Source organism: Tachypleus tridentatus, chromosome 6 (genome assembly GCF_004210375.1).
Source record: "Tachypleus tridentatus isolate NWPU-2018 chromosome 6, ASM421037v1, whole genome shotgun sequence".
NCBI lineage: Eukaryota > Metazoa > Arthropoda > Merostomata > Xiphosura > Limulidae > Tachypleus > Tachypleus tridentatus.
Window position 1 is genome coordinate 80,966,236 of NC_134830.1, and position 14,653 is coordinate 80,980,888.

The following is a 14,653-nucleotide window of genomic DNA, read 5'->3' on the forward strand; positions in this document are numbered from 1 at the left end:
TTTTATTACAGTAAGAATCAATTGTCTTCTCATATGCACAAACCTTAGGCTGTTGTTTATCTGTTTTATAATAAAGATTGTGTTCATTTTGTTAAATTTAACCAATAAGATTATTTCACACACTTTTCCGAAAATCAGTTTGCTCGGGAACATACCACATTGATAGAAAAATGGAGCATATTTTTATTGTTTATTCTATGAATGTTTGTTATCACTGATATTTTTAATTAGCTTTGTTGAAAATCAAACTACCGTTCGGCATGCCTTTTCCCCTATCGTGAGATACTCGTGTTTCTTATCTGTGGTACAAATACAAGACGTATATAGATATTTTTAGAGTGTCTTTTGAAAGCTTTAATAGCTTTCTCACTCTCTTTTGTAATAGCTTATTACTGTATTTAAGTTCATTGGGATTTAATCCACATAAAACTTCTTTATACTTTGTTCTAAGCTATTCAACTATTGTGGTCTAGAAGTGTCGTGTTTGAGGCTGGGTAAAACTAAAACTTGGAGATTGAATTTGCAGTTGTACTAAGTTTTAGTGAAACTGACTGCTGAGGTAATTTTGATTTCGTAACAAAATGTGTAAGTAAATTATTAGATACTAATATTAATAATAGTAATTTCGTATGAGCATGCATGCGCATCTACTTGTTTTGCACAATTTTATTATTTTAACTTTTAGCTTTAAGCGAAGAAACGGAGTAGGACGTAGTCGACACAGCCGTGGGAACGTCCATGATACAAGTATCACTGTCAGTTAATCATTTTATTTTTCTCTAAAGCCTACATTTTGGGTATCATTTCGTTTTCAGGAATGTAGTTATACTTCTCTTAAAATCTTTTAACGTGTCGGTCTCTGTTGCTTATGGCAATTTATTTTTCAAACTTTATGACATAAGCCCATCACATTGTTACTTGTTACTACTAATAATAGCACTCTTGTTACTGTTAGAAAACAACTGTTTTAACTATAGGCTAGTTAGTCTAAATCACATTTGTTTAAAAACGTGTCTTGTCCTATTGTCTATGAAACGTATCACGTAAAAATTAGAGGGCTTTTTCTGTTGCTGTCAGTATCCTATTTATAGATAAACGTGTGAATGTAAGCATTGCTCAGATTAACTTTACTATGAATATTACTTATAATATTAGTGGGACTGATAAGTACGTGTATATTTATTCAGCTTAGCTCTAATAGTATTTGTGGAGAAGCAATCAGTTCTTGACTTATCCACCTTACCTTAGAGAAATATATATTAATATGTATTCTTAACATAACCTTTGTATTCCCAGAATCATTGTTGACCTTCTGAACCATTTATAACTAGTCAAACTTCTCTTAAGAGTTAGGTAAAGACAAAAATTTATACATTGAGAGTGGGCCTAACTAATGAGTTACTCACAGATAACTACCCCTTTTTGATATGCAAATATATGATGAATAAGTAAAATTCTGTTATAAGTAGTGTGGACTTTGCTACCAGTTAGTAACAGAGAATTGCTTTCATGACTTAAGACTTATTCACCACTATGTCAAGGTCATTTTACTTCTATTTTACTCAACTTTCAAGTTGATCCAAGCTATTCTATAGTGGAATATGTACAAAGTCTCACCAGATGATGTTTCACCCAATTATATTTAATCTACCATTTATTTTTTTATTCCTTTTTTTTTTTTTTTTGAAGCCCTTGAAAGTTTATTTCAAAGTGAGGATGTAATTAGGTTGGTAAATATTGCTTGTTTTTTTCAAGATGAGAAATCACAGATTGTTGCAAAAAAATTCAGTACTTCTGGTGGGGAAAAAATTAGCATCTCATTAGAAAGAAATGGTTCTTTTTCAATAAAACAATTGTCAAACACATTTCAGTTCTATACAAGACACACAAAAAAATTTTGATAAATGATGAGAAAATATGAAAGACCTATTTGTATGAAAAAACAATTTTATCTGAAAAACAAAAAAATTTAAAGCAATTACCCACAACTAAAACATTATTCAAAAACTTCTTGTATATTTATAAACATTAGAGAAATTTTGGTGATCAACTTTACTTGATTGCTGTATTCAAGTTTTATGGTTATAATTTTTCACAAAGTATGCATCTTATGCTTTATCAAAGTAATGCCAGGATTTCACAGCAAACCACCAAAGTTTTACAAAAATCTGTATTTATGAATAGGAATACAGCATCAAAAGATAGTTTGTTTTAAAGCAAGAGTCGGTAATCATGGAGATGAGGCATTGTCCAGTAATACCTTGCCCTAGATCCTTCTATAACACCTGAAAATTCTCGATACAGCTAGAAGCACACTGTTTTAATTTCACCTTTAAAGTTTATCAACTTACCAATAACCACAACCCTGAAAGTTTAAGAACTAGAAATTAGGTATGATGTTGCATTTTTGTATACTGATACAAAATGTTACTGAAGTTAGATTCACTTTTAAAAGAAACACTGTATTTCAGCTCTTCTCATTAATTTTATAGGAAATTTAGCTTTTTTTGATGTCTGGAAACACTTTATTATATTTTGTTACAGATAGTGTATACAATTTATATTTTTACAGTGAAAAATTATTACATAAATAGTATTCTGTGTACATTGTGCTCTATATCAGTGTTTTTAGTTTAGAACTGCTCATTTCAAAATTAAATATTTTCCTGCTCTGTAAATTACTACAAATGTGTGTGTGTGTGTGTGTGTGTGTGTATGGATCAGTTATGCTTTCCACATTGTTTCTTCCCTTAGAAGTACTCTGCATTCTCTCATTTTGCAGTTAATATGCTTTAACTGTCCTATCATTATTGCCTTTGCACTGTACTCATATACATTCTTCATTTAGATAGATCTTTGACTCTAGGTCTGATACCTTGAGAAAGTCTTCGTTGATTTTTTTTAACCCTAAATTTTTCTTTCAAGATTTTTCTTTAAATGCTTTCCTCCATTCTATATCCTTATTTCATTTTCTCTATGGTTGATCTTGGAGAAATTTCTTTAATTAGTCCTGTATTTTGATATCATTACTGAGACATTGATCATCTCTTGTCATTGTTACCATATGATGTCTAGGCTTTTTGTAGATAAAGATAATTTACTTTGAGTTGAAAGACTTTGCTGAAATTTCTAATTTTTTTCTTTCATGTACAATCATGACAGGAAGTGTTCATACTCCTGCGTCATGAGTAGTTTTTTCTCATACCTTAAAAAGTATCACGATTCGGATAATGAAAGTATAGTATATTATAAATATTATATTAAAACACACATCTACATAAATTTTTTATGTAAATTGAATGACAAATAAACTGTTTATAAACAATAACCAAACATAGGAAGGGCAGAAAGTGTTAGTGCATTTACTTTAATGGTCAGTTGTGTAGCCTTTCAGGTGAATTACTTCGCACAATCTCTCCTCATAGCCCTCTATGATCATTTTACAGTACTCTACTGGTATTTTCTTCCATTCGTCTTTACAGAAGGCCTCCAACTCTTGCAAGTTTTTCAGATGATGCTGATGAATCCTGGTCTTCAACTCATGCTAAACATTTTTAATTGGGTTGAGATCAGGTGACTGCGATGGCCACTCCAGAACACTTATGTGGTTCCTCTGCAACCACGATTGCACATGTTTCAATGTGTGCTTCGGGTCCTTGTCATGCTGGAAGATCAAACGACGCCAACGCCACAAGTTCCGAGCATCATTCTTGATATAAGTGCCTAATATATCAACATACTCTTCTTTTTTCATGATTCTGTTGATGCGATGAAGGCTGCCTACACTGGAAAAGCTGAAGGAACCCCACAGTATGATCAAGCCACCTCCATATTTAACTGTAGGGATGGTATTCTTTGGAAAATTTTGTTTCCCCTTCTTATGGAAAATATAGCGAACATCATTGTGGCTGAAAAGCTCAATTTTAGTCTTATCTGATCAAAGAACTCTTCCAATAGGTAAAGGGTTTATCTACATGCTTTCTTGCATACCTCAATCGTGCATCTAAATGAACAGGCTTTAAATATGAAGTTCTACGAGGATGACATGCTTTGAACCCAGAAGAGTGTAACATGTTCATAACTGTAGAGGTGCTTACTTCAACCCCAGTTTCTGTATGTCATTATGTGTTAAATGAAGGTTAGTAGGGTTCCTACTAACTTCTCTGAGAACCTTCCTCTTGGTTCTCTCTGGAATTTTGGTGGGGCATCTGGAATGAGAGAGGTTAGCAGTTGATCCTGTAAGCTTAAACTTGGCAGTTATTCTTTGAACGGTAGATTTCGGCACATTAAGTTGTGTAGCAATACTGAAGAGAGACACACGAGACTTGTATTTTACAATAATTCGTTTTTTTAAATCACTGTACAGTTGTTTCACGTTTGCCATGATGACCAAGCAGATAATAACAGAGACGGTGCTAAATTGCTGGAAGTACATTTTTTGCTGGCTAAATTCCAATAATTATGAACCCAGTGTCTAGTTCTGGAATGGTATAATGTAGTTTCTTTGCCAAACTAAACAAAATTTTTATGGGAATGTCAGTTTTTTTGCACATTCTGAACTCTACAAACACTTTCTGCTTCTCCTATTTTTGGTTATTTGTTTATAAACAGTTTATTTGTTTTAATTTGCATAAAAATGTATGCAGATGTGTGTTAGTATAATATTTATAATATATTTTACTTCTATTAGCTTAATCGTGATACTAAGGGAAAACATCCACTCGGGATGCAAGGGTACGAACACTTTCTGTCGTAACTGTATGTCGTAACTTATTTATCATCAAAAATCAATCAAAAGATCTTTAACTGGCATTACAGTACATGGTTTTGGTTGGTCTTGCTATGACAATGTTTAGTTGTTTAGTTTTAATTTTTTTCATCTCTACTCGTATTACTGTATACACATTATCAAGTTTGATGTAAATATTAGAAAAGTACAATCACAGCCAAAAGAGACTTCAAAAATCACTTCTTAAAATAGGATTGATGCAAAAGAAGAAATAGATGAAATATTTTAAATAAGCAAATCTTGTTTACAAGCTGTTTATATGGTTGAAACATTTGCTCAGTGCCTGTTTTCTAATTATTGTAATAGACGATTGTTGAGATTTTTTTGTGTTTGGCAACTATTTTCTTGGATGTTTGCTTGTAATCTAAAATTATGGTGCTGTTTGGGTATGAATGTAAAAATAAACCACTTTGAGATAAAGTTTGAGTTTTTACAGAGTAATCTTTTAAGTTTTTCTTTATTGTAAAAAACAGATGGTTAATCAGTAACCTGTATGATAGAAAATGGGGGGTAAGGCTATTTGTTACACAAATGGTTTTATTTACATTTTATTAGAAACACTGCATAGTTTGATTGAAAAATTGAATGAAGTTGTGTGAGTGTTCCTTGTTTTATGTCATTTTTATTGGTTATAAAATGATGTTCTTTGGCACTTTAATTTAAAATCCTAGCTGTAATACTGTTTAAATCTGAACTATAAATGTAGTTATCACTGACAAACATCAGCTTAGTAGTTATATGGAGAAAAAGGATCTCTGTGTTTTGGTTGATCTATTTTTTAAGACTTCCTGACAGTATGTTGTTACCTTTGGGAACACAAATATAATTTTTGGTTGTATCTAGAGGAATATTGAATAAAATTAAAAGGAGATTATTATTTCTTTGTATAAATCTGTGGCTAAGCCTCATTTAGACTGTTGTGTTCAGTCTTTAACTTTTTTTTTTTTTAAGAAATAAAGAATTGAAAAGGGTCAAAGGAGGAATACTAGGAAAAATTAATTTGGTTGAAATGTTTAAAATTATAAATGGTATAGGATGAACATGTTTCATGAACTTAAGGCTTGGCAGAGTGGAAGTGTTTTGCAAATTAGATGGTTTTACTTGTTGAACAATGTTAAACCTGTGGAATAGATTACCTTTAGATTTGATTGATGCAACTGGATTGAGAGAATTTGAGAGAGGGAGTTACAAGTACCTGGGGAGCCAGGGCTAGATATTGGCAGATGGGTGTTTGATGAGTTGAGTTGGTCAACTATGTTGGACCAAGTACCTCTGTATCAGCAACAGAAAAAAAAAAAAGTTGATAGTGAATGCTACCAACCAGTTACCTTTTTGTTAGTTAGCAGTTCAAAGTTAGTCACGGTGGTAGATAGTTTTAGTAAGTTTTCCCACAATGAGTAGAAACAGATAGCTTATTAAATAGCTTTGCACTTAGCAAACAAATAAACAAACAAACATGATGACAGTGTGTTAATTGATTATGTTCTTGAAAGTTGTAATTGTAATTTTGATTAATCAACTGGTGAAGTAATCAAAAACTATTTTCAATTAGTTTATTATTTTCATAACAAGCATCTAATTGTAGTTTTGATTTATCAGCTGTTGGAGTACAAAAAAACTAAATATTAGAAGCATTAATTTTCATTACATTAATTAATGCAATCACTGCTCATAAGAAATTAAGATATTAAATAGTGATTCTCATGTAATTAGAATATATCTTTTAAAATTATTAAGTAATGGTTGTGAAAGATATATATTATATTATAACCATAAAATATTTAAGCCATAAACCAAAACGCATTAACATGAAATTAAATTTTTTTTTTTTTTTAATATGCTATACATTTTTAATAAAAGGATCCTGAGGTACAAGTTACAATGTGGGATTATAAAATGTATCCTAGGTTTTGGAGGTGACTGAGAAGTAAGATGCATGTTGTGGTGGGGATAGATGGCATAAGTTTTAATTGTTACTGCTCATACTTAGTTGATGTAATCATATATGTTTGGTATAGATGGTATAATCTTGCCCATTTGCATGCAATTTCTTTGTATATTTTTTGTAAAAAGTCCATCTTGCTGGACAGGCTCGTATAAGCATAAATCAGTTAGCAAGCGTCTTGTTTGCCCTGATGAAGCAGTAATGGCAAAATGTTTGCTCAAGTAAAACCAGTTATGTCTTCTGGAGTAATAGGTTGTGTTTATTTATTCTTTTAACAGTATCAGTATGTTTGGATATTTCTTGCAGGTGATATATCTTATTTTGATATAGGGAAAGACTGGCTTCCTGTTTTACCATGGGTTGGGACTGTGACTGCTGTAGTGCTTGCTTTGCTTGTGTCTAGATTACCTGAGAAGAAACATGTAAACAAGAAAATACAGAAAGATTGCCCAAAAGTGGTGCATTCTATGGATATCGAAGACCTTGGAACTAAAACAGTTTTCTGTCGCTGTTGGAAATCAAGCAAGGTAATGAGTGAGATAGTAATACCATTTAGATATGATTTAATTTTTGTGGGTTTTTATAACTCACAAACTTCACAGTTATCAACTAATAAATAAATGATAGTTTTTTTTTAGCTACTGTTTAAATATTAGTTGCAAGAAAATCAAAGTAGTCTAAATATTTTCTGTAGTAACACTTATTTTTGGATATAAACCTTTAAAAACACATTTTAATGTTTATATAATTGACTTTTAAGTATATGTGATTATACAAAGTACGTAGTTAAAGTTAAATTCTTATAAAGAACTTATATTTAGATGAAGAAAAACTAATAACTATAGTAAGGCATATGATAAAAACTATTTATGGAAAAAGGTATTTCAGAACAGCTGTTATGGGTATTAACACTTATTGATAAGAAGAGAACAATGTTTCGACCTTCCTAGGTCATCTATAGGTTAAGAAAGAGAGAGTTTGAATGTGACTGTTGATGGACACGTGTCTTAGGGACAAGAGTATAAACGGGTTCGGGATTGTAGGGGGTGTTGCAGGTGGTTGTTAGGTTATTAATTAGTATAGGTATAAAGTTGTTCCTTTATATTGGTTTAATTTTGGTTTTAGTTGCTGTATAAGTAGGACTTCTGCATACCATGTGTTCCCGACATCAGCGAAAAAATAACCAACATTTGGAAAAAAACTTATAACAAAACACAATATTCCAGTAAACACCAAATTTATTCAAAAACCAGGTACAACACTAAAGTCCATACTATGTAAAAACTACACTGATAAACATAACACCAATATAATTTATAAAATACAGTGTGACAACTGCTTTGACTTCTATACTGGAGAAGCAAGCAGTAAAATGGAAACTAGATTCAAAGAACACAAAAAAACACCTTTTACACATTTTTGAACACTGCAAATCAAAAATCAAATAAACACAACACAACATAACCATAGGAATTGCCCAGATATTAAATGGGGAAACAAATATAATTAAATGCAAAATCAGAGAAGCTGTACTTGTAAAGCAACTAAAACCAAAATTAAACCAATATAAAGGAACATCTTTTTACCTATACTAATTAATAACCCAACATCCAACTGCAATGCCCCCAACAATCCCATACCAGTTTATACTTTTGTCCCCAAGACTTGTCTGTCAATGGGCACTTGCAAACTTTCTCTTTCTTAACCTGAAGATGACTTAGGAAGGTCGAAATGTTGTTCTCTCCTTATCAATAAGTGTTAATACCCATACCAACTGTTTTGAGCCAAATTTTTATTTCAAGTGGGTTTCTTGTCATCAAGTATTTATGAAAAATAAAACTTCTTCACCTAACTGTGTATTTACATCTTTTTTTCAATAATGAGTTTAAGCCGTACTTTTCTTGTGCTTGTTGTTGTTGTTACAGATGTAAATACAGATATAATTTCATATGCTTGAATAATCATTTGAGATATTACTACAAATCTAACTGAACCTAATTTCCATCTGTGTTTTTGCTGTGGGCCTTTCTATCTTGGGACTTGTTCTTTACAAACTATTATTTCAAATAAATAATAAATTATAGAAATAACTCCATCATAAATCTGTATAAGGATAAATAATAAATTATCTGGTGTTATATATAAGCTAACTAGCTTGTTTCTTTCTTTAACAAACATTTTTTTTTCTTTTTTTTTCTCAGAGAAAGAACAACACAGTAGAAAATGTTTTTTTATTGTCGTAAACCACAATATTTCATTGTATTCTGATCTCAGCATTGGTCAATGAGCAAGAACAGATAGATTTATCATATTTTATACTTTTCATTCTTGAATCAAAGATGACTGAAAATTAGATCAACAAGGAGAAAATTATGATAGGATTTCTGTCTTTCATATATTTGGGAAAAAAACAACAAAAGAAGATGCAATAGAGGTTGAGGACATACCCACAGTAGTTATAACCTCTAGAGAAGACAAATTAATTTTTCATTCTAAGATACTAATTCTCGTTTCATGATATCAGTATATCTTGTTACTTCTCCAGTTCTGTCTCTATCACTTTGGTTTTAATTAGTGGATTCCATGAAAACTATTTAAGCCTGTTGGTGTTTTAATATTTGTCAACTTTTGACATTTAAACCATAAATTGTAAAATATTATACAGAATATATAAATAGAATTTTGGGGAATCTTCTTATTATCCATTGTAATTGACTGGTATTGAAGAAAAGACCTCTTTGGAAGTGGCTTGTGGAGAACAATAAACAGAAATGCAGTTTTAACACATGTTGGATTTGGAATTTCATGAGGACAAATTAAAAAGTGTTGGGGAAAAAAATTGCAGCCTGTTGATTTTTATTGCAAACTTTAGGTCATTTTTTGGTTAAAAAAAATTGCAAACTTTTGTCATTTGAAATGCAACTTGTAAATTCTAATGTTTGTATCAGATGTTATTTATAAGTATTTGCTTACTTTATTTTAAATCCAGATTTTTTTTAGAAGAAAACTAGAATAAGAAAGTTTTTGCAAAATTGTTTATAATATTTAAAGATGTTTTGAAAAGTTTTATAGTCATGACTAATCTATAAACGTCGATACTGCATGTTGATATTTTTTGTATATCTCTCTGTTAGTGTTTTAACAACCAGTATTTAATGTTAGGAAGAAAACTAAAATATTTTGTCTGGATTTACAGTTTATTCTCTTTCTAAATATCTGTGTAATAAATTTACAGTTTTAAAATATAATCAGTGCATAAAGTTGGAGAAAAGAGGAAGCAGGATTTTTTGTGAAATTCTTCAATTTCAAAAAGCAAACTAACAAAAAACCCTAATTGGTTTGTGATAATTGTAATATAAGCCAACATGTGTCAGCCTGAAATTGGCACTCTGAATGTTTATAGTATACTTATTCAGATTGTCACTTTGTGTCACATTTTGCCACCTGTTCTGATGCAAAAGGAAGAAGAAAGCATAGTTATAAGCATCTGTATAAATACTGATAGTTGGGCAGCAGGATAGTTTCATACCCTCCTAAAAAGAAGTGGGGTGATATCCTACCTCACTTCAAGTACTTAATATAATAATACTAAATATGCAACAACAACCTTTACATCCTCTCTATATGCAAGTTTTTACTTCCAGTAAAGTTGAATATTGAAAATCTATTTGTGAAGTGCAGAATAATTCTAAATATTTTTATTTTCCTTGATGTTGATGACCAGTAAGTACACTATATATTACAGTTGTATTATTATTATTCTTCTATGCACAATAAATCTGCATACTAATTTATTAACACAATTTGTAAAGACATTAACACACAACTTTTAAAGATAGCATTCAAATGTTTGAAATAACTTTTATAGGCATCAAAATATTGCATTTTTGCATTCACAAGAAATTTAACTTTGCTTGAGGAAATTCATTGTTTTTAGTTGGCTTTCTTGATCAGGAATTCGGGGTTCATCCATATTCTTTTATAACTAAGGAAAATGAATATATTTCGTGGATTAAAAACAAGAAACAAAAAACATGAGATGTAATCTTCTTTATCTTTCCCTCTAGTGAGTGTAATATTTCATTATTTCTGTCTGTGTTCTATAAATATTTGCTTTTCTGCATTCCAACTTATTTTTACATTTTTATAGGAACTTGTTTTAAATTTTGAGGAAATTCTGTACTACTGTTTTATTTGCACTAATTTTTTGGCTAATAGTAAGAAGAAAGTGCATTATATGAAGTTGTATTTATCTCCTTTTGTTTAGTTCAAACTAAATAGCAAATCTGTTTTAGTGCTTTTTGTTACATCATAGTTTCTGGAAGTAGTAAAAGTACTATCTAGGGAGCTACATTGTTACATATCCACACAGTTACTGATTGTGATAGTTACTCACCATTAAGATAATTTTTGTGAGAATAGAAAGCTATAAAATACCACAAATAATCTAAAATAACTGATTTATACCAAAAGTATATATATATGAATATATTAATTTTTTCTTCCATAGTAATATTGATTTGTACTTATTTTTTTATCCATTCCTTTTGCAGTTTCCTTATTGTGATGGTAGCCACAATGAACATAATAATGAAACTGGAGATAATGTTGGACCATTGATTGTGAAGAGAAAAGATGTCTGAAGCAGCTAGAAATATATATATTTTCATCTTTCCAGTTTTATTGATTGATAGTTTTAGCTAATAAAAATGCATAAGGCTACTGAATAAATCCAATTTAGCATTATAGTAATGGAAAAAGTAACTGGTATGTGTATGTAACAATAAAGTGAAGATTTACCAAGCTATTAATTCATCCTGTTTTTCCTTAAGTCATGTGGAGAAAAAACGAATTACATGTATTTTGAGCATTAAATATATAAATGACCATTGAACAATGAGTGCACATATTAAAAAGAAATGTACAAGTACTTAAAAGTACTTTACAACATTACTACTTGTACTTCCTTTAAAACAAAGTTTTTTGCCCAAATAATGTACTAATGAAACATTAAGAAATGAAATATTATTATTTTTTTAACATGTGTATCTTATTAGTTGCAATATGGTATTAAGTGATCTAGAATGATATAAATGTTTAAATTTAATGTTTATTTTTCCAGTTATTGCAAAGTTATATACATGTTATAAAAGCAGAGCTGCTGTTTTAAAAATAAACCATTAATTATCTTAACATGAAGTAAATTACGCAAGTTCCACAAACCCTCATGTGGTAAACATTGGAAGGGATTTTCATGTTTTGTTTCTTAGAATAAGTCATGAGGCATTCATTTATGCAGAACAAAAGTGCAAAATGATGAAATCACAAATGGTTCAGAAAACAGTTTCAAAGATCACATAATTTACTTGCAAAAATAAATGCCTGCTTATTTTTGTTTTTATTGTTGTTTATGATGTACAAACAATGCCCTCACTACACTCTTGCAGAATTTTGTCAAGAAAAACATGACATGATAAAAATTGTAATTTATTTCTCTGGTTAATCTCATTTTTTTTTTTGTCAATATACAGAACATATATTATATTTGTGTTGTGCAAGTGGATAATAAACCATTTGTCTCCTGTTTGAGCTGAAAAGCTAAACTTGAACATAGATCTAAACATTGACAACCTTTGAGTTATCTCTTAGACAGTAGATCAATCTCTCATGTATGCATCCATTACTGCATAATAACTTATAAACCTTCTTAATATAAAATGAAGAGTATCATCTCAAATTTATGTTTTTGCTTTCTTCCAGGAACATGATCAATGCCATAAGCAATATTCTCGAATAATTTGAAATATTAACTAGTATATTAACGTAAATTATGATTCAGACTATCATTTCAATTTGCTTTATTAATTATATTATTTACATCAATTGCCATTACTAATAACTGAGAACTTACGTGCCATGTTTTACTGAAGACATTAAAATCAAATCTATGCATAAGTGCTGGTAACTACATTATTAGTAGGAAGACTATAACAGTTAGTTGATAAATTTTCTAGCAAACTATCCAAACCTCATTTTATTAGTGAGTCAAAATAACTATATATTAGAAGTCCCACTTGGTTCCAAAATTGTAAACTGTGATTAAAAGTTTCATTGAGCATTAGTTTATCAGCTCAGAGGATGGGCCCATCGAGACTGACCTCGCACTGAAGAGAGTTTGCTTTAAAAGTGTAAGAGGATAGTTCCTTTTCTGATGTTGCGATTGGCCTTCTGTCGTTTATTATAATACTAATTCCACATCTTTTGGTTTCCCTAGCTACAACATGACGTAACATGTTTTTTCCCAGCAATATCATTCCTTCTGAACATCGATCAAGGTCTTCCATGGTTGTCCCTGCTAATTTTACTTCTGCAGAGGAGGTCGACATTCTGTCAATAAAGTAATGAGGAAGTTGAAAGTACCATGTATTATCGCTGTTGATTAGTCGTCTTCCGTCTAGTCTATCTGATAAAAAAATCATGGACAGCTATACGCGCGAATATTATGAAATCCAATAAACAAGTAGCGTAAACAATAATTTGTTTACTTATATTACCTTTGGAAGTGTAATTCGAGAGTTTCATTCGTAATATATGCATGTAAAACTTTTATGTGTTTCTCAAAACCAGTAATTATAATTTAATCTTAAATATTTAATTTAATCTTAAATTTTAAACCAAATCTTAAAAAAAATCTATAATCGATTCAAACAGGCAACCATTTCCTAGAATGGCATAAGAGAAACATAATCGATGGTCTTTGTAACTCAAAATACGATTAATAAAACAAGCATATCGTTTATCGTCATAATAAATACCTGGATTAGTACAATAAAGAGAAAAGGTCAGTGTCATCAGGACACACTGTGTTTTTCGCAAAGTAGACTAAAAACAAACTATGCAAAGTTAAGCAAATGTGATTAAAATAACATACTTGCATGTTTACGTCACAAACGCATAGACATTTTAACAACATGAGACTTAGGAATTTGCGCAAGCGTATTGTAAACAAAGTTACGATAACATAAGCAATATAAAATATTACCAATGGAACGAAGTTGCTGCGTATCTTTTACAAATCTAGAAATTTAACTTTCTAAAGCACAATAAAACAACTAGAAAAAGAATCGGAACATGCGAATAGTCATAAAACTAATTTTACGCTTCGCACATTAATGATTTAAACCCTGTTTCTATTCTGATGTAAACCAACAAATGTGACAGTGAAAAGAACGTTTCACATTTGCCCCCCCGCTAGTACAGCAGTATGTCTCCGGATTTACAACGCTAAAATCAGGGGTTCGATTCCCCTCGGTGGGCTGAGCAGATAGCCCATTGTGGCTTTGCTATACGAAAAACACACACATTTTAAAGTTCAATATTTGATATTACCTGTATTTCTATATTTAATATCTCTTGTTTGAGTCAAATCTTTTCTCGCGTCAACCCATGTGATTCCCCCCCCAGTGGTTCAGCGGTATGTCTGCGGACTTACAACGCTAAATTCCGGGTTTCGATACCCGTGGTGGGCAAAGCATAGATAGCCCACTGTGTAGCTTTGTACTTAATTCAAAAAACAACAGACATGACTTACTCCGTTTTTAACTTTGCCACTTAACCTCGTTAAAGTTTCATTTTTCCTCTTAATGTTTTTTTTTTTTGGATGGGAGAGGAAGGGCGAAAGGTGTAACTACATCTTTGTCCAAAAGTGAAGGGAACCATTAGTATTAATGAGACCCCAAACCACCATGTGTGTTACTTCTTGGGAATCATCATTTACTGAAAGTAAACTAAAGTACTTATTCAGGCTACATAATAACTGAGAAAATAAAAATAAGTATTCAACATTTGCTAGAACTAAGAGCGAATAAATTAATAAAGCAACTTAATGAGAATTCTATAACATTAAGGTGCAAAGAGTT

The 14,653-nt window shown here is 30.7% G+C and overlaps 1 protein-coding gene and 1 long non-coding RNA gene across 2 annotated transcripts; one reads left to right on the forward strand and one right to left on the reverse strand.

Moving 5' to 3' along the window:
- Positions 1 to 282: 282 nt before the first annotated feature.
- Positions 283 to 11,541, forward strand: Cisd2 (CDGSH iron sulfur domain 2). Its single transcript, XM_076505753.1, has 3 exons — positions 283 to 585; positions 7,065 to 7,261; positions 11,288 to 11,541. The coding sequence occupies exons 1-3, from the start codon at positions 582 to 584 to the stop codon at positions 11,375 to 11,377; spliced, it is 291 nt and encodes a 96-aa protein (XP_076361868.1). The 5' UTR covers positions 283 to 581; the 3' UTR covers positions 11,378 to 11,541.
- A 1,034-nt stretch (positions 11,542 to 12,575) lies between these two features.
- Positions 12,576 to 13,678, reverse strand: LOC143252907 (uncharacterized). The gene is made up of 2 exons (XR_013029237.1): positions 13,550 to 13,678; positions 12,576 to 13,197 (listed from the first exon to the last, which is right to left on the reverse strand). It is a non-coding gene; the product is annotated as an uncharacterized LOC143252907 (long non-coding RNA).
- Positions 13,679 to 14,653: the final 975 nt, after the last annotated feature.

Excerpts from the sequence above, each read along its gene's own strand:
- Cisd2 (XM_076505753.1), top strand. Across the intron at positions 7,262-11,287 it reads GCTGTTGGAAATCAAGCAAG|TTTCCTTATTGTGATGGTAG; the intron begins GTAATGAGTGAG and ends TTCCTTTTGCAG.